The 21565-nt window shown below is 38.9% G+C and overlaps 1 protein-coding gene across 1 annotated transcript; it reads right to left on the bottom strand.

The window, feature by feature from the left end:
* Window positions 1–16848: 16848 nt before the first annotated feature.
* On the bottom strand, window positions 16849–19050 carry LOC137130597 (sialic acid-binding Ig-like lectin 14). The gene is made up of 4 exons (XM_067510964.1): window positions 18917–19050; window positions 18034–18411; window positions 17665–17952; window positions 16849–17491 (listed from the first exon to the last, which is right to left on the bottom strand). Exons 1-4 carry the CDS (start codon window positions 18951–18953, stop codon window positions 17190–17192), a joined length of 1005 nt encoding a protein of 334 aa, XP_067367065.1. The 5' UTR covers window positions 18954–19050; the 3' UTR covers window positions 16849–17189.
* Window positions 19051–21565: the final 2515 nt, after the last annotated feature.

The following is a 21565-nucleotide window of genomic DNA, read 5'->3' as shown; positions in this document are numbered from 1 at the left end:
TCCCTTCACTGACCTCACCACCTCTCCTTCCAGTTGTGCTAATGTTCTTTATCCCTCCAAACACTCTGTCTCTCCAGTCTCCTCATATACTGTTTAATTGCCCCTATGGACAACTGCTCACCTGCCAACCTATCAACCCAGGATCCCCTCATCACTGCCTGTGAAACACTGCGCTCTCACAAGCCTCCTTTTATTTTTCACTTCCCTCCTTTTATGATGGAGTTCCTGGCATGACATTTTGACACAACTATAAACTGGGCTGGATTAATGCAAGAGCTAACATAGGTGGGGGACAAGATTTTGTGTAATGGTTTTCAATATTTTTGGTACAAATAAGCTTCCTTTCAATCTCTTCCTCTTCTTTTAGCTGCTCCCTGTAGGGGTGGCCACAGCAGATGATCCATTTCCAGTCCATTTCTTTCCAGCTAAAAACTAGAGGCATTTGCGTCACATCCCCCAACCTCTGAAATTAACTAGGAAATCAGGTTTTCAGGATCCGTAACCTCTTTTAAATGCCGTCATTAAACATGATTTTATTGGAGAGCCATCCCTGTTTTTTTTTTGTTTATATATTTTAATGCCACTACATGTTTTCTATTTTGCACTCCATGTTCACCCAGAACCAATAATAAGTGTTAATAAGTGTTAATAACTATTAAAAAAAAATAAAAACACACAAAATTATTATAGTCAGTTCCAATATATAGGCTTTTCCTAGGTTTAACTTCACTTTCAAAGGGGGATGAAGGAGTGGCCTGCAGTTGATTCAACATGTAACACATATCTGTAACAACTGAAAGTAGAAGGTAGTTGTATCCTGACATCAGAAAATACATCTCTTTACGCTGATCTTTGGGATTGTGCTTCTCCCTAAAGGCAAGTTTGTCCTCCGTTTTTACCTGTTAAACCTCTGGAAAGTGGGCTACTTCACATATTCTGCTTAAGACATGAGTCGTTTACACTAAAACCACTATTTTCTTTTGTTGTTTGTCCTGCATATTTATATAAGATCTGTCAGTAAAGGTTCTCAATCATCCACGTTTGGTTATTTGGATGATGAGTCATAATACCAGAACCTCTTTCTTCTTGGTTTCAAATGTTCTGTGACTTTCCAAATGGCTTTTTCAGTCTGATGAATATTGACTGGGGACCCAGTTATATCATCAGGTTAGGCCTTTGTTTCTCATTAGTTTCTTATTAGTTGGATAATATGGAAGTTGAGAGCAAGTTTTAGGATCGAATGGAGCAATGAGCAAAACCACCCTGTAAAACTAAACGATTTTATGATTAAAATAATTTGGCAAGCAAAATATAAACTTTTATCATATACGTGATAATGTTGGTACATGTTATAAAACAGAATGTTCCAGTATTCACTCATGCAGAGTACAATTTTACATCACAGTAGCTGTGTTTGACATATTTTGAAATGAATTCTTCTTTCAGTTATTGCAGAAGGTCAAAAGGTGACTAAGAAGGGCTGTGCCTCCAAGTCGATTGCTCAAACCCAACTAGTGCACAGGTGATGGGAGTCACTGGGGAAGAAAGGAGTTGCTGTCATGGTGACTTCTGCAACAGTGCCAGCAGCATACGTGCTGGCCTTCTGCTTCTGCTGGCACCTCTGATCTCTTTGGCTGTGTTGTTTTAACTGATGGAGACAGCGACATCAATGATCCTTTATTTTTTCATTTTGTATGTCTGGTTAAAGATAATGGATGAATAGGTCTTTGCATTTTTTATAAAGCTCACACCTTTTTACTTATCTATTCAACAGATGACTGACAAAGAAACATGTTTATCAAAGTATGAAAAACTGATCAAGTAAAGATTTCTTTGTCTTCTGCTTTACGCGTATTTCCCAAAATCTTATGCATGTTAATTATAAAGTTAACAGCATCTGTTATGTTTAGAATAACAGTCTTTCTGTTTGTGCATATACTAAAACATGATATCCAATATTTTTTCTTAGTTCTGGCATTAACCTGAAACCTATTTTATTTTGTTTTATTATTCATAAAACAAACAAGAAAAAATAATTTATGGTAGAATGAATTTTAGTTTTGCTTTGACCTTTATCAAACATTTCTCATTATCAATAAAAAGTTTAAATTGGAAAATGTACTGTTTGTGTGTCTGGATGTAACACACAGCTTTTGCAGACTGTAATAACAATGAGGACCCTTGACATCACAACTTCCAATTCGTTGGTGTTAACAGTTTGTACGCACACACACACACAATCAAAGAAACAGAAAGTTTACAGACCCCTTTCACTTGTTTCAATTTTGTTATGTTTCAGCCTGATGTCACATTTGTTGTTAATCTACACTCAGTACCACCTAATGACAAAGTAAAAACATGTCGACATGTGGTCGAAGTGTCGGTTAATTCATCAGACCAAAGAATCTTGTTCCTCACAGTCCGAGAGTCCTTCGGGTGTACAGTATGTGTAAAGTATATGTACAGTATGTGTACTGTATGTGTACAGTATATGTACAGTATATGTACAGTATGTGTACTCTATGTGTACTGTATGTGTACAGTATATGTACAGTATGTGTACTGTATGTGTACAGTATATGTACTGTATGTGTACAGTATGTGTACAGTATGTTTACTGTATGTGTACAGTATGTGTACTGTATGTGTACTGTACGTGTACAGTATATGTACAGTATATGTACAGTATGTGTACTGTATGTGTACAGTATGTGTACAGTATGTTTAATGTACGTGTACAGTATGTGTATGTAATGTGTACAGTATGTGTATGGGGTACTGAGTGTAGATTCATGAGAAAAAAATGAATTTAAACAACTGTAACAAATAAAAAAGTGAAGGGGTCTGACAACATTCCAAATCCACTGTTTGTGTTTTGGAAAACTCACACCTTTGTAGAATTGGTTGTCATAGGTGACAGTGGCAGTGTTGTTTCTGCAGGGGGTTTGCACCCCCCCCAAAAAAAAAAACTGGAAATTTGTCCTCTCCTATAATTCGCATGACCAGTCATGCTTTGCCTTTAAAAGATTAGAAAGAAAATTTATGTTCTCCTTCCAAAAGCATTAATCTGATTCAATAAGGTCCTGAACTCTGAGCTTCTGAATTGAGCTTCTCCTGCATCATGCTGCTAATTAGAGATAAACGAGTGACTCACCAGCTCCGCCTGCAGCTCAAGAATGAGGCAAGGTTTTGGACTGTTTTGTATCCTCTCTAACCATACACACTTGATAACTCATGGATCTACTCCACAGGTTAAACACAGTCTGTTAAAATTACAGCATCACTTGTGTTCAATTCTGTTACTGGGTGGTTTTTCCACCAACACATACACTCACAGGTGTAAAGTCTATTGTGCGTGGTGCTCGGTGATAATCAGAGATAGATATGGGGAGCTATAGAGATATACTTTTTAAATTTTTATGTTTACATTTGATAAATATGACAAATTCTGCAGTTGTTTCAAACTTTTAATTGTAAGGGAAACACAGTAAATAACCAAAAACCATTTAGTAACAACTTTCATGATCTCATCAGTTTGTTGCATTGATCTTACAAATTTTAAACCAATTTAGAAACATCGAAAATTAAAATAGTTCATTTACATGAAATCCTCTTAATTCTATAAATTTGCAGTTTTATGGTTTATTTTAATGAAGAATTTATTTTACTGATTCATTTACTTCAACTTTACTTTGACTCCTGTTCTCAGTGCAGCAAAATTGGTGCTTTATCTGTACAAATGGTAAAATGGTATATGGTAAATGGTAAGTACAAACTTACCCTTCCCTCCTTTTAACTTCTACACAAACAGACCAAAGCAAAGTTCTTCTTCAGGAAATGGTTGGAGCTGCTCTGGTTGTTACCATAAATGGCCTGTTAAAGGTTCTGTCACAACCTTCAAACCGGGGGCTGCAGGTCTGACTGCACTCTGTGATGCTAAGCAGCACATCAACAACACAGACACTGAGCATCTTTTTTTTGTTAAACGAAGCAAACCACAGAAAAACTTTTCTTCATGTCAAGCAGGCATGGGCGGAAGCTCTGTGGCAGGATGCTACAGCAACTTCTTTTAGGCTCAGGTTTTGCAAAAACCAAAATGCTGTGTGTTTCTATTTCACATTTGGCTGAGGCAATTACAGTCTAAGGTCAACATCCAGTTAGTAATGTAATGTTAGGGTCACACGAAGATAGAGGCTTGGTTTAATAGAGGAAAATGTAACAGCCATTCGACTCATATGCATCCTTTTAAACACATTCCTAATTATTTTCTGACCCTTAGTTTAGTGGTTTTCTTGCCTGAACAGAACCAGACACAGGATATTTGTGTTTTGGACCCTCAGTTTTGAAATACAAATATACACATGATCTTATCACTAGCACTCTCTCGTCCAACACATTGACTTCAGCTTGATTTTGTTATCCCTTCACTGACCTCACCACCTCTCCTTCCAGTTGTGCTAATGTTCTTTATCCCTCCAAACACTCTGTCTCTCCAGTCTCCTCATATACTGTTTAATTGCCCCTATGGACAACTGCTCACCTGCCAACCTATCACCCCAGGATCACCTCATCACTGCCTGTGAACCACCACATGTCACAGCACCCGCTCTCCCATCCTCCACTCCCCTCCTTCTCTCTCTCTCTCTCTCTCGCTGTCTTGTTTTGTGTGTTTGTTTCGCCCCAGCGCACCTGTACTGCGGTAGTGGCCACACCTGCAATCGTCCGCCCTAATGAGAGCAGCTCTTATACCAGTCTCCTTCACACCACAAGTCGCCAGATTGTCTCAGTAACTGCCATGGTACTCGATTGCACTAGGCTCTTAAAAACCTATCTGTATAGTTTTACTAACCTGCTCTCTGTGTCTCCCTGCCCCCCAGAAACTCCGGCCACCCTGCCACGTAAAAGAACTATGTTTAAAAATTAATTTTAAAATCTTATTACTTTTGTTCAAAGCTTCTCATGGACTGTCCTAGTGCTGAATATTTGACCTATTAGTCTTACATCAGCCCGCACATAACTTGTCACACATATAAATAAAAGAACACATAAATTAAAGAACTGCTCTTGAGCCCTCTTGAGTCACTTTGCCACTTTAACCAGACTGAATAAGCTTTTTTTTACACTAAATCTTTTACCTGCACTGATATACACTTCACTGGTTTGCACTCCATCTGTCATTTCCCTTACGCTGCTTACCTACTTTATTTTACTTTATTTTTATTTTTATTACTTCTTAATGCCCTTATTGTATAGTTGTATTTTATATTTTTATATTTATATGTGACCTAGATTTTAGGCTCCACTGTTATTGTTACTGTATTATCTGTACGCACCATGGATCCAAGAGAAACACAATTTCAGTTCCCTGTATGTATGTACTGTACATGTGGAAGAACTGACAATAAAACTTGACTTAACTTGACTTGACTTAACATCACACATGCTGCAACTTGCAATAGTCTTACAATAGGCTTCATAGCAGTCTGACAAAAAGCATGTTCATACATAAGTCAGGTCTTTACTATTCCCTTTGCAAAGCAGCAGCCAAAGTGTCAGAGATTGAGGAGCGTGGTTGTGGTTGAAACCGCTTTGGTGGCTGTGTGTTTCGCACAACGGAAACCAGACCCAGGAGCAAATTCAAGCTAACTTACCTGTAAATGTTATAGAACTGAATGTTCCAGTATTCACACATGCAGATTACAACCTTACATCACAGTATCTAGCTCTGTTTGACATATTTTCGTATTTTGAAAGAATGCTCACTGTTGGAGTTTGTTATATTCTATATTATATTCTTTGTGTTGTTATCATTATGTGAAGAGTGGTAAGTCACAGGACTCACATGGTCAACTTGGTGTGATGTATGTATTCTACGCTACATTCTTTCTTAATTTAGTTTACCCTTGGGACAGAGCAGGAGGTGCATCCTGTTCTGTAAATCTTCTAGTTTAGGACCTGTAGAGCAGGACATACATCATGTGTCCACATTCCTTCTTGGGTGAGAATATCTGGTTGTTCAGTAACCAGATGGTTTGACTTAAAAGAAAAGTAATGTATGCATGAAATGTCCAATCATGTAAAGGCATACCCTTCTCTGTTCTGTCCTGTTTACAATAAAAAGAGCTTGCAAGGGGATACTCTTTGGAGTGGCTGTGTTCGGGTGAGTGCAACTGTCACTGAGACCCGCCGGCTCCCCTTGCAGCAAGTAAAAAGACAAAGTCGACTTCTGTGTTTATTTCACTGTTGTAGAACTGTACTTTCTGGTGTAATCAGCGCTGTTGTGGTTATTAGAACCCAACATTATTTGGTCCTTCGAGCCGGATTCCAAGAGACGACAGTCATCGAGGAAGGAGAACGACGCACCGAAGTCGGTCGACCGCCGGACGTCTAGGAACGCCCGTTAAAAGACCCAGGACGTGAATTCGTGGCTGGGCCGGTGTTTTTACTAGTCCAATCCTCCCTCGTTGAGTGTCGGCCAACGGAATCCCGGAAGACAGTTCCAGTGAAATTACACGGTGAGTGATCAGTGTGACTCTTGAAAATTATAAATTAGGTTAATCTCCGCCTAAAGAGAGAGGAATTGAAAAATAAAATAAAAAAAGGGTTAATCTCTGCCGAAAGAGAGAGGAATTGAAAAATAAAATAAAAAAGGTTAATCTCTGCCGAAAGAGAGAGGAATTGAAAAATAAAATAAAAAAGGTTAATCTCTGCCGAAAGAGAGAGGAATTGAAAAATAAAATAAAAAAGGGTTAATCTCTGCCGAAAGAGAGAGGAATTGAAAAATAAAATAAAAAAAGGTTAATCTCTGCCGAAAGAGAGAGGAATTGAAAAATAAAATAAAAAAGGTTAATCTCTGCCGAAAGAGAGAGGAATTGAAATAAAAAAAAAAGGTTAATCTCTGCCGAAAGAGAGAGGAAGTGAAAAATAGAACCTAAAATAAAATAGGTTTAAATAGTCGAAGAAAAAAAATAAAATAAAAATAAAGCGCGCATAGAGTATGAATGAAATGCATATGTGAATGTGTGTGTGACTGCCACTTGTGTGGACCTCACCTCAGAAGGAAACCTAACGGTGTCAACAGGATTCTTGAGGTTGATGGTAAACACAAAGAAGTGGATTTGGAATAGGTCCGGATAAGGCGTTTTGCCTGAACGGACGAAAGGTTGTCATAATGGGGAACGGAAAAAGTAAGCCTGCCTATGAGGGGGATGCAAAATATATGGATAAATTCAAACCAGGCAGCACTAGTTATTTACCACGATGGGGTAAGAAACATCAGTTTAATGGTAAATTAATTGTTGCAAATTGTCAAACTTTAGTAGAAAAGCTAAAAATTGAAATATGCACTGCACGCGCGAAAGATAAAGACCGGTTGGAGAAAGAATTAAATTGTGCACAGCTGTGGTTAGACCAGGCAAGAAAGAGGAAGTTATGCTTAAATATGAAAAGAGAACGCAAGGCAACTGCGCTGCAGACAACTGCACTTGTGGAGTCGGATGAAGAAACAGGAATTGTTTCAGACGCATACCGACAACGTAGGGAACATGAGAGACAGCGTAGAGAAGACGAGAAGCAGCTCCAATTGACAAAACAAGTTCAGAGAACAAATGAAAGAACTGAAGAATCATCTAAATGTAGCCCGGTATCAAGCCGCACCAGACTAAAAGTTAAAAAACCTGCAACGAATTTGGTAGCTTCCATGATACCTAAAATTCAATCCTTATATCCAAATTTAGAAGGAATTAAACAAAATTCTGGAAGTATAAAGTATGATGGAGAATGTGATGGGTATGGCCCTGTACCTAACCCACCACTAGGGGAAGTATACCCCCTAGTGGAAGTAGCAAATCCACACTTTGGTATAGACCAAGATCTGGAGCGAACCATTCGTGTCTATCGCCCCTGGACAGATGCTGAATGCACTGAAGCTTGTAAAAGTTTAGGAAGCCCATATGCAGATGTAGATTTGTGGGTGACAAATCATAGACTCCTTGTGCAATCTTACAATTTAGATGGCTATGAAGTAGAACAAACATTCAAAAAATGCCTTACTTTTAATTGGGGGAGAGTGAAGGGTCCTTACAGGAAATAATGCAGCTGGAGTAAAACTCGCAGCAGGGGCCGCAGCCTTGCAGGCTCAGACACAGGAGGTGTACGACCGAATGAGGGAAGCATTTAGACGAACTCCAGATTATGCTAAAATCTCTCAATGCAGACAAAAGGACTCAGAGGATGTATATGAGTATAGAGGCAGACTTGAAGAGATTTTTAGACAACATAGTGGCATAAATGAAGATGGTAATGCTAACGGTCCATACCAACAACAATTAAAACAAGCCCTGATGAACGGATTTTTACCACCCATCTCAGATTTCATAAGAAAACATAATGTTAATCATCGCACAGATGATGTTCCGCACATCATGAATTACGCACAACACGCTCAGGAGATAATAAAGGGAAAGAAAAAAAAAAGCTGCAACTGTAGCACAGACATTTTATGAGGACACATGGGGGATGGAAGAAATTTTCTTTCAAGGGCCAAGCAGGGGACAAATGAAAAGAGGAAAAGGGGGAAAACGAGGGCCAGGAAGAGGAAGTGCATGGGGAGGAGCAAATAGAGATCAGAAAGATGAAGGTTGTTGGAACTGTGGTAATTTTGGACACATTGCGCGAGACTGTAGATACAGACGGCAAATTAGAAACTATCGGCCGCCCTCACACAACCCAAATAATCCATTCTACAAATCTTCAGAATGACTAGAAACGGGAAAATGTCTAAACAAAACTGAAGAGATGATAGATCTAGCAGAAGTTTTATTAAACCGACATGTAGGTAAACAGAGCCCGAATAGATTGTTGAGTGTCCAAGGTAAAAATGTAACCTTTTTGTGTGATTCTGGAGCAGATAAGACGGTGTTGAGAGAATCAGTACCGCGACTTAAAGCTTCCAATCAGATTATATATGTTAAAACAGCTAATGGACTAGTAAATCAACATCACATATCCAAACCAATATGGTTCAAAGATCAAAACACTGGAGAGTCAATTCAAGCTTCTGTTGTCATTTGTCCAGACTGTCCTGTTAATTTCTTAGGGAGAGATCTTCTTTCCAAGTTAAAAATCTCTATAGTCCCCACAACGTTTGGCATGATTGCCTTAGGGAAAGGAGAAGCAGTAGACACATTAGCAATGCAAGGGACAGGAGAACCATACTATTATTGGACTCTAGATTTACCAACACCCGATCCCACTAAGACAGGACAACAGTTGTTAGAAAAACTTAGCCAACAGCAGGAAGGAGAGTTTTTAACCATGAAACCAGAAGACATGCATGTCACATTGAAATATAAAAGTACACCAGGCCCAGATCCATCCTATGACAAGGAGGTGCAGAAATTAGGCCCACAGCGTATAACCTTGAAGTCAATTTACACTGATGGGAAAGGGAGAGCAGGATGCACTGTGCATCTCTCACCACAAGCCTTTAAGCTGTTTAATGTGCAGTATTCCACACCCCACTTGTCTCTTACTACACCTGTAGGGACAGACTGGGAGGAGATTGGCCCATTTATGATGAAAGCCACCCATATTGCACAGTGGAAAAAGTTATCAAACGGGTGGGAAACGTGTGCATTAACAGGCACAGTGTTTAAAAAAACCTTAGGATGGGTAATAACAGCATCGCCACATACTCATCTAGATGACCCAAACTTTCAAGATGCTGAATGATACACAATTCAAGCTAAAGACAACCCTGATCTTGCAGAAGTCCCAGACACATTTTGGTCAAAAGGCAAAACCGATGTAGGCCTCATGACCACAGCATCACCTGTAACCATTAAACCAAAATCAGATTACAGGCCTAGAGTACGACAATACCCACTGAAGCCTGATGCTGAAGAGGGAATTAAACCAGTGATCAGAGACATGATTGAGGCAGGGATAATAGTTGAGTCACCTCAAGCTCAATGTAACACTCCTATATTTCCCGTGCGAAAGGCAGACACAGATATTTGGAGGATGGTGCAAGACCTAAGAGCAGTAAATCAGGCAATTGAAAGCCGTGCACCTTGTGTACCAGACCCACATACTCTGTTGAATCAGTTAAAACCTGATAAGAAATGGTTCACAGTAGTAGATTTGAGTAATGCATTTTTCTCTATTCCTTTAGTAAAAGAATCACAGGGATGGTTTGGTTTCACCTATCAGGGGAAGAAATACACGTACACTAGGTTACCGCAAGGGTTCTGTGATAGCCCTACAATTTTTTCAGCTGAAATACAAAATTGCCTGTCTGATTTTCCAATACCAAAACATAGTCAAGTATTGGTATATGTAGATGACATTTTAATCGCCTCTGACACTCCAGAAAATAATAAACTCACTTCAATAGCACTGTTTAAACATCTAGCTAAAACAGGAAATAAAGCATCTTTGTCAAAACTACAATGGGTAAAACAAAAAGTTAAATTCCTTGGTCATGATCTCTGTGGGGAAGGGCGAAGCATAACCTATGACAGGAAACATGCCATCCTCACAGCCCCAAAACCGGAAACAAAACAACACATGATGCAATTCTTAGGATTGTGTAATTATTGCAGACTGTGGATCCCAAATTATGCCCAAAAGACACAGCCAATGCTGGACATGATATATACTAACCCTATGGCAATGACTCAGAAGGTAGTATGGACACCTGAGGGTGAAGAAGCGTTGACAGAATTAAAGCAAGCACTAACTGGAGCTACTGTGCTAAGCTTACCGAATTACAGCAAGCCTTTTGTGCAAACTGTTGATTGCAAAGGCAATTTTATGACCTCCATGCTTGCACAAAATACCGGAGGCAAATTGAAACCTGTAGCTTATTACTCCAAACGTCTTGATCCTGTAGCAAGTGCACTACCTCATTGTGTTAGAGCAGTGTGTGCAGCAGCTCAAGCAGTACACTGCTCATCTGAAGTTGTGTTATTCCATCCATTGACCCTCCTTGTACCACATGCTGTAGACATTTTGCTGACACAAACAAAAATGACTTTCTTATCACCAGCAAGACATTTATCGGTTTTGTCTACTTTGATGTCACAACCTCACATAACTGTTAAAAGATGCAATATCCTGAACTCTTCTTCACTCATTCCTACTGAAGAAGATGGCAACACACATAGCTGTATAGAACTAACTGAAGAACAATGTAAGCCTAGACAAGACTTACAAGACTTCCCTTTGCAGACAGGAGAGACATGGTTTGTTGACGGTTCATGTTCAAAGACAAATACAGGCCAAACTCAGACAGGATTTGCTGTAGTGACAGATAATAACATTGTGCATGCAGGAAAATTACCATCACATTTGTCAGCTCAAGCAGCTGAAATTATTGCACTTATTGAGGCATGCAAAGCTGCTAGTGGAAAGTGTGTAACTATTTATACTGACAGTCAATACGCCTTTTCCACATTACACTATTTTGCTGCACAGTGGTCACGTAGGGGTATGACAACCTCCACGGGCAAACCAGTGGAACATGCTCCTTTGTTAATAAAGTTACTGGATGCAGTGTTGCTACCAAAAAGAATAGCGGTGTGCAAATGATCAGCACACGCAAGAAACATAGACCCTGTAACAAAAGGAAATGCTTTTGCAGATAAAATAGCTAAAGAGGCGGCTACAGGACTGCATGGCACATACATACTGACACACATTGACAACAGCACAGTGGAAGAACCAATCTCCACTGATGTTTTGAGAGACATGCGAAAACGTTCACCTGACAAAGAGAAACAAATGTGGTTGAAACAAGGGGCTACTATTCATAATGACACCTACTGCATTAACGACAAGCCCATCCTTCCTAAAAACCTTTTTAAAACAGCAGCTATTTTGAGCCATGGGCCTTGCCATGTCTCAACAGGAGGGATGATAAGAATGTTAGAGCAGCATTTCCATGCATATGGATTTAATATTTATTCAAAAAACTTTTGTAGAGCCTGTCTTACATGTTGTAAGCACAATGCTCAGGGGAATGATAGACCAAAGAGAGGGAAATTCCCACAAGCAGAACATCCATTTCAGTTTCTGCACATGGATTTTATTGAATTAAATAAATGCAACAACTATAAGTACTGTTTAGTGTTAATTTGTCCATTTTCTAAATGGGTAGAGATATTGCCAAGTAAAAATGCGGACGCATTGACCGTAGCTAAAGCTCTGTGCAAATGTATCATACCTGACCATGGCATACCACAAAGACTATACAGTGATAATGGTCCTCACTTTGTGAATGAGGTGGTCAAAAGAATAGCAGACAATCTTGGAATAGAATTAAAAAACCACTGCTCATACCATCCACAAAGTGCAGGGTTAGTGGAAAGGACAAACGGCACTGTAAAGCTAAGGTTAAGAAAAACCATGGAGCAGACAGGGAGAACGTGGGTTGAATGCATTGATCTTGTTAAATTGTATATGAGAATTATACCAACAGGGAATGGTCTAACTCCATTTGAGATTATTTATGGACGACCATTTAAATTACCTGTATTTATTGATGATGACACAAAAGCTGAGGCAGAACATACTTTAGCAGATTGGATGCTTAAGTTACTAAGAAGTAAAGAAGTCATGAGTGCAAATAATCTGCCAGATAATGTGGTACCCTTGCAGGACAGCCAAATTGAACCTGGAGATCTGGTGCTGATTAAAGTCATCAAAAGGAAGTGCTGGTCCAACCCTCGCTGGGAGGGACCCTACAAAGTCATCCTGTCCACACCAACTGCTGTGAAGATTGAGGAGAGAGCCACCTGGATACATCGTAGCCATTGTAAGAGAGTGACCTCACTGGCCTGCGTCGAGTAGCAGTGGAAGTCCGGCTACAAAGGGTGGGAGAAAACTCCTGGTCTCAAACCGGTGAAGAAATCAGCTGATCTGCGCTCACTAATCATGGCCATGTGGTGGAAACTCATTCTGGCTAGCAGGTACACTCTTAGTATTTTCCCGGCAGGAGCAGAAACAGAGACGATCGAAGAGATGGACACACATACACACAGATGACTGGGACTGGATCAACACTGACTCAAAACATCCATGGGAAACTAACACCTGGTACCGGTATATGAAGACCTTGGCTATGTCATATAACAAATCTAGCTGTTATGTATGCTCTGTAATGCCACACTCTTCAACACAATCATCGCTTGTTGCACTAGCCATGAATTACACTCAAGCAGTATGCTTTGCTAATTTAGCAGCTAAAGGGTATCAGAGTAATAAGCTGCCTGTAGAGGGATATTATCATTGGATTGCGGAAGGACAAACTGATGCGTGTAGGGGAAAGAACATAACCACCACTAATGGTGTTACAACATGTAATAGTTCTCTACCATGGCAACTCACCACGTTTATTAATAAAACTGTTTGTACAAACATGTTTATGGTCAATTTAAACTTAACTGTGAGAGGCCGTGTTTCCCCTCAAAAGGTATTTATAGACCGAAGTAGGTTACCTAATTGCAACTCGAAGAACAAAACAAGAGGGTTCCCATTGTGTTTTTCCCAAAACCGAGGTTCGGTCCCTGTAGGTAGCCTTACCACAGATCTTTGTTGTTTAAATCACCATTCTATTCCTAAATGGGGTCCAGGAAGCCCAAAATAGGAAACTAAGTGGTACTCATGTAGAAAATAACATAACAGTTTTCACATACTGATAAACAGGAGGGAATGTTGGAGTTTGTTATATTCTATATTATATTCTTTGTGTTGTTATCATTATGTGAAGAGTGGTAAGTCACAGGACTCACATGGTCAACTTGGTGTGATGTATGTATTCTACGCTACATTCTTTCTTAATTTAGTTTACCCTTTGGGACAGAGCAGGAGGTGCATCCTGTTCTGTAAATCTTCTAGTTTAGGACCTGTAGAGCAGGACATACATCATGTGTCCACATTCCTTCTTGGGTGAGAATATCTGGTTGTTCAGTAACCAGATGGTTTGACTTAAAAGAAAAGTAATGTATGCATGAAATGTCCAATCATGTAAAGGCATACCCTTCTCTGTTCTGTCCTGTTTACAATAAAAAGAGCTTGCAAGGGGATACTCTTTGGAGTGGCTGTGTTCGGGTGAGTGCAACTGTCACTGAGACCCGCCGGCTCCCCTTGCAGCAAGTAAAAAGACAAAGTCGACTTCTGTGTTTATTTCACTGTTGTAGAACTGTACTTTCTGGTGTAATCAGCGCTGTTGTGGTTATTAGAACCCAACACTCACTGATTATGTGAAAAATGTTTTAAAACTTTAAACTCACTAACATCTCATTCTTTCAGTGGCTGGAGAAAGTCAAAAGGTGACTAAGAAGGGCTGTGCCTCCAAATCAGTGTGCTCAAACCCAAGTATTGCACATGTGATGGGAGTCTTTGGGGAAGAAATGAGTTGCTGTCAGGGTGACTTCTGCAACAGTGCCAGCAGCATACGTGCTGGCCTTCTGCTTCTGCTGGCACCTCTGATCTCTTTGGCTGTGTTGTTTTAACTGATGGAGACAGCGGCATCAATTATCCTTCTTTATTTTTAAATTTTTACTTGTCTGGTTACAGGTAATGGATGAACAGGTCTTTGCATGTTTCATAAAGCTCACACCTTTTTATTTATCTATTCAACAGATGAGTGACAAAGAAACATGTTTATCAAAGTATGAAAAACTGATGTGATCAGGTAAAGATTTCTTTGTCTTCTGCTTTACACTTATTTCCCAAAATCTTATGCATAAAGTTAACAGCGTCTGTTATGTTTAGAATAACAGTCTTTCTGCATATACTAAAACACGATGCTCAACATTTATTCTTAGCATTGACATTAACCTGAATCCTATTTTATTTTATTTTATTATTCATAAACAAACAAGAAAGAAAATATGGTTTAATGAATTTTAGTTTTGCTTTGACTTTTATCAAACATTTCTCATTATCAATAAAAAGTTAAAATTGGAAAATGTACTAGTGTTTGTGTGTCTGAATTAAACACACAGCTTTTGCAGACTGTAATAACAATGAGGACCCTTGACATCACAACTGCCAATTCTTTGGCGTTATCAGTTTGTACGCACACACACAATCGACGAAACAGAAAGTCTTCAGACCCCTTTCACTTTTTTCAATTTTGTTATGTTTCAGCCTGATGTTACAGCTGTTGTTCTTATTAATCTACACTCAGTACCACCTAATGACAAAGTAAAAGAAAAAAAAGAAAACAACTGAATTATCACATGATCATAAGTAGAGCCCTGGTTTCCTCTAGACATTTTCGGTCGTTTCTGCTCATCCTGTGGGTTCAGGGTCATCACAGCAGATCAGTTGTTGTTTTGGCACAGTTTTTACATCAGATGCCCCTCCTGATGCAACCCTCCTCAATTTCTACCGTGCTTGGGATTTGCACTGTGCGGCACTGGGGATGGGAATGGGCTGTCGGGGGTTCAGTGTCTTGCCCAGGGACAATTTGACATGTGGTCAGGATGAGATATAATGTTTCAAATTGAGGCAGAACAGTTCAATCTTGGATTCTTCAGACCAGAGAATCTTGTTCCTCACAGTCTGAGAGTCTTTCAGGTGTACAGTATGTGTATGGGGTACTGAGTGTAGATTCATGAGAAAAAATGAATTTAAACAACTGTAACAAATAAAAAAGTGAAGGGGTCTGACAACATTGTGAATCCACTGTGTGTGTTTTGGAAAACTCACACCTTTGTAGATTGGTTGTCATAGGCGACAGTGGCAGTATTGTTTCTGCAGGGGGTTTGCACCCCCCCCAAAATAAAAAAACTGGAAATTTGTCCTCTCCTATAATTGTCATGACCAGTCATGCTTTGCCTTTAAAAGATTAGAAAGAAAATTTATGTTCTCCTTCCAAAAGCATTAATTTGATTCAATAAGGTCCTGAACGCTGAGCTTCTGAACTGAGCTTCTCCTGCATCATGCTGCTAATTAGAGATAAACCAGTGACTCTCCAGCACCGCCTGCAGCTCAAGAATGAGGCAAGGTTGAGGCACCTCTTTTCCACTTCCTGTTGCTTAGTTTGTCTCAGCAACTTCACACACCTCATCCGTCATCGGTCGATTGAGCTACCTGCACTTCCCTGCTCTGTCTGCCCCTTGTTTTTTGACTATTTTCTGCTACTTTATGAGGTTTAGTTTATTGATTTTATCCCTTAGTTTACAGCTATTCTTCCCCTGACTCTGGATATTGTTGTCTTCATTAATCTGTTCTAGTTTACTAAGTCTTGTTGGAATTTTCTTCTTTAGTTCCCGAAGTCGTCCGTGTTTATTTTTTATTCCTGCATTTGTTCTCATGTTTACGTTTGTAGTTTCTCTTCTTTATATGTTCCTTTTGATGTTTTGACTCCTTTGTTTCTCTGTTACTCAGGTTCGCCCTTCTCTCTCTTATTCATATGACCCCCCAAAAAAGTCTTTATCATGCTCATTTTCATGTAACTATTTATGTATTTATTACATTACAATATCTTGTTTAAGAAATGTTAACTGTTAACAAACCTATGAGATAACGGTAAAACCTATGGGTTGTGGTGAGAAAACGAGCAGTAGAAAAGAAGGCTTTTCTGGCTGATGCAAAGTGTAAAAAACTCTCAACACATATTGACCTGCTCCTCATGATGATTAAGAAGATAAAGGTAAAAACAATTCTAATAATAAAATATACTAAAATGTACTTCTTTTGCTAAAAGAAACTGGATGTAAACCAGCAGCAGTGCAGTCATGAAATAGCAGGTAATTTGCAGAAAACTAATCATGTTTTATCATCCTCCCATTTATGTAGTAACTGTTTGTAATATCCCACAGGAACCAAGAGCGAAATAGGTAGATAAACAACAGGTAGATATGACAAGTTTGAGCTTGAGAATATTTTTGATGATTGAAAATTTATTTTTAAATGTTGTTATATTTAGCACAGACAGTAGCGTGTTTACTGTAACCTGAATAACCAATTGGTATCTGTGCCCAGAGTCAAGGTTACCCTTAACTTAATAACCTGCCCCTTCCTATACCCATGCATTTGTTAGTCTTGCATAACAGACACAGAAAGATTTCACACAATGTTTTCAACTTGGTAAGACAGCAGAATAAGAAGCCCTAAAGCAAAGTATGTCATTTTCAATTGTGTGTTGGCATACAGGACACATGGATGGATGTGCTCTAACCTTTCACATTCAACTTGACTGTTCTGACTTGTTCCTTGTTACGCCAGAAAGTGGCAGAACAGTTAAGGGTTTTGACTCCATCTCCTACAGGAACCATGAAAGTGATTGTGGAGGTCGTCTCCCAGAGGCCTTGTGTCATCTGGGTGTGCACAACTTCACTGGTGAGATTCTGGACACTGCATGAGAACACTGGAGGATGTAATGGATATGTGTGCATCACAGCACATGAGACACTAAAAGTTGAACCAGCATCGACTTCTGCAGGAACTGAGGTCATCACGTTTTTTTCTGGGGGAGCTGAGCATGTCAAACATAGAGTACTGTTATAACTTATCAAGCAAACAGGTGAATAGTTTTGCATATTTTAATAAACTTATTGGAAAACACGTTTCAGAACAATAAATACACAGCAGTTGTTGAATCTGTATCTGTACTTGTATTTTTCTTTTTGGAACTCATAATGGACTCACATTCAACATTGAGCCTGAGCTCACTTCTGGCACTTTGACCACCACTGTAACTAACAGTACACTCCACACTCCGGTCCGTCTCTTTAATGATCCACGTTCGCTCAACTGTCCTTTGCCAAATCCCATCAGACACCAACGTGTCCACAGTGACATCGTCTCCATTTGTACCATTTAGGGTCAGTGTGGGGGGTGCAGAAACACATGTGTGTTGCACGCTACAGGACACTCTGCTCTGCTCTCCCACCCTAGGGATACTGATGATGCTCAGCTGTGGCTGCTGTGCTCGGTCTGTAAAATTCAAAGCAAGAATAGTAATTTGCAGAATTGCATTTGCATAGAATTGGGCTTGTAATGTATTCACATACGTACCTGAAACAATAAGCTGAGTAGTTTTTTCATAAATCTGGCTGCCCAGGGTATGATAGGAAGTAATAGGGTTCACGTCTACCCATGGGTAAAGTCTGTCCTGGTTGCGTGACATGTTTAGTTTGTTAATCTTGAGACTACAATTCCTCTCCCCAACAGATTCAATCAAACTGGTTATCCCATCAAACTTTGTAATAACAGCCTGTCTTTGGTCATATACAGCTGGATATTCATTACTCCGGTACAAGTACCAGATAATTCGCAGGTCAGCAGGCTGGGATGTACTGTAAGTGAAACTGCAAGGAATGATGATGCATGAGCCTCTCATGCCTGTGATGCTGCTAGGGGTAGTGAAGGACCAACCACGGGAGAGCATACTTTCTGCAAAAGGAAGAAACATTTAACGCAGATTTTAATCTTTAAAAAGTGTAGCACACAATGTTCCTGGCCTGCACCTTTTCAAATCAACTCAGTGACTCTATGCAAAGGCTCACCAATTGTCTGTTTTGACTGTAAACTTAGGAGTTTTAAAGTTGATAATTATTTCGTGGAATTTTTTTCTTATTGTTTTTAGAAAGTACGTTTTTACATTTACATTAGATCCTTTATATACAGCAGCACACTGACATTTTGCATTTCCAATTCCATGTTACACTAAAATTTTAACATTTTCTTTATCTGCTGGTTTAAGTCTCTTAACTTGAAAAAAAAAAAAAAAATCATGAGGTTGTGCAGTAAAAATGCTGACACTAATCTTAATGAACTTCCCAGTCAATAAAGAAAGAAAGTGTGTTTTTATTTTGCATTGCATTGCTGGGGAGGACTATTGGATCTTGGTCATTTGCTGAAGCTTTCATTGTCAGTGTAGAGACAGTACTCCACTCACTATTTGTTATTTCTCTGGTATCAGTGGAGGCTGGCATTCTGTCATAGTTCCACGTGAGAACTGGTACATCTTTACAGCATGTAAAAAGGCAGTGCAGGTTACTTTGCTTTCATGTCCCTCAAGAAGTTCAACAGATGTAGTGCTGATGGTCAAAGGTGAAAAGGAACCTGAGACACAAATGCTAAGTATTAACATTTTAGGGTAGTGTAAAACAAAAACTGGTGTCTTTTTCTTTCAGATTCATCACATACATTCTGCATTTAAGATTTCTGAAGTACTTGCAGTTCGACCACGAGTGTGTTGGACAGAGCACTTCACAGTTTGTTTGTCTTCTATTATGTCCAATGTGCCTACTAAAGTTGTTCTGGATCTGCCATCAGACATGGAGACATGAACTAGACGCAGGCCTTTCAGTGGGATGTGGAGTGTCAGAGTGGGTGGATTAGAGGGACAGGTGTGATAAACAGAGCATTCCACTTTCACAGCCTTTCCAACCTTCATGTCTCCAAAGATCGTAAGTTCTGGTTTCTCTGCTCTGTCTATATAATGAAAATGTAAACCCTTATTATTGAGAATAAATACACATCTACTTAAAAATATAAATTTTATTGTAACCACAAAATAATTACTTACCCGATACTTTAATTGTCACGGTTGTTTCAAAAAATCGGTAGATGCTTCTCCCAACTTTTTCTGGATCTCTCCAGGGATAAATCTTCTCTCTGTGGTGAGACCAACTGAGTGGGTTGATCTCTAGAGTCCAAGACTTTGACCCTATTGGTTGACGTGTTTTTCTTTTAAATTTATCAATGACATCATTTGGGTACCAGCTGTCATAAACTAAAGGAAATTCCCCATTTACATACTGGTACCAAACCACACGATCAGGTCTTTGAGGTGGATACTGATGGTAGTCAAAACTACAAGGGATGACAAGGTAGAAACCCAACAATCCTTTTATGTGTCTTGGCATTTGTACCTGCCAAGCCCTGGAACTGAAAATGTATCCTGCAAGAAAAAACATTATGCATTATATATAAAAAACATTATATACAAAATTGTAAAAACAAAATAGAAAGTGTTTAATGTGTTGTAATGTACGATTGCCGTACCTAGAACACAGAAGCTCAGGAGGAAATGACTAAGTCCATTCATCTTTACACACACCTAAAGTATATGTGAAATGACTATTTTAGTTGTTTGCAAATGAAAACATAAAATCTAAATATCTACTTGACTATTTATCAGAAGTGTATTCTGTAGCTTCTAGATAGATTTCCAGATATATTTAGGAATTCAAATTGTATCAGATAACAAAATTAATACATGTGTATTAATAATGTTAAAAGTTAGAGGACTCACCCAGGAATTATTCACAATCTTATAAAAAAAAACTATCCGAATCAAAGCAGATGAGGACAAGAATTTGTTTTTCTTTTTAAAACCAAAACCAAGACAGCTTTTTTTTTTTTTTTTTAATGTCCGACAAAGGTTAAGGCTCATCCCAGATTAACTGTGCCTTGCCTGGAAAGCCTGGAAGAGAAGGCAGCAGCAGGAGGGGCGATGACAAACAAACTGTAGTCAAGACGTCAAGTAGTAAAGTTGTTGTCTGTAGGTCATAAAGACCCCCAGGGCTAAAACAACTGTGCAGATTTATTTAAAGAATAATCACATGCTACTAACCAAAACAGTCTTTGATATTTTATACCCAAAGATGTAAATCATAATGTTTATTTTATATGTTATAATATGAGATTGTTAGCAGTACAACACAATATGTAGTATGCTTGTGATACGTAAAATCTGTAATATAAACAGATGTATTCACGATTTTGTCCATAGAATCAATCTTTACAGTGAAAACTCTGACTAATAAAATGAAATATTTCACATTAAACAAATGAGAAAATGTGTCTAAAAGCCATTATGCTGTTCATCCAAAACGTAAACCAATCAGCTGTTAGATCAGGTGAGAGCCAGGCATTTCCCATCATGCCCTGAGCTTTTGCAGTAAGCGCAGATAAACTGTGGTGCCTGGCTCTGTTGTTTCTATCAGACAACAAACACTTCTTCTTGCACAACTATGATGTCCTGTAAACAAAATACTGTTTCCTCAGCTTACTTTTTCTATTAAGTTTTGCCCCGCAGTACGTTCTGGCCCACTGTGTGTTACACGTGAAATGAGAAAAATGTGAGTTCTGTGTGTGAGGGCCAGACTGTAGCCAAGGCTGGGCTTTAGTTTTTTAATTTTTCTTTTGTTTGTGGTTTGTGGTGCTGTGGTTGACATGGCAGGACGCCACAGAGAAATGTTACCAGAGGAAACACTGTATATAATTTAAGCTTGTCTAGATCAGAGCCAATAGAATGGCCTGTTTAGGATCTGCATAAGGAATGAGGTCAGCTTGCACTGTTTTGATCAACACAGATACAAAAGTAACTGTGGGCAGACTGCATGAACTCTTAATCCAGAGTGAGTAAAAATAATTACTAATTATTAATAATAATAATAATTATTATTAATTAATTATTAAATGTGTTTTTCGATCTTTGCAGTAACATCTTGCTAGTTGAAAAACTGACTACATAGGTATGCTCAGTGGTTTTCATTTGGTCTTTATTATCCTGTCTCCTGGAATATCTAACATTATT

The sequence above is a fragment of the Channa argus genome, chromosome 7 (genome assembly GCF_033026475.1).
Source record: "Channa argus isolate prfri chromosome 7, Channa argus male v1.0, whole genome shotgun sequence".
NCBI lineage: Eukaryota > Metazoa > Chordata > Actinopteri > Anabantiformes > Channidae > Channa > Channa argus.
The sequence above is the reverse complement of the archived record's forward strand: the minus strand, read 5'-3'. Positions and strand labels throughout refer to the sequence as shown.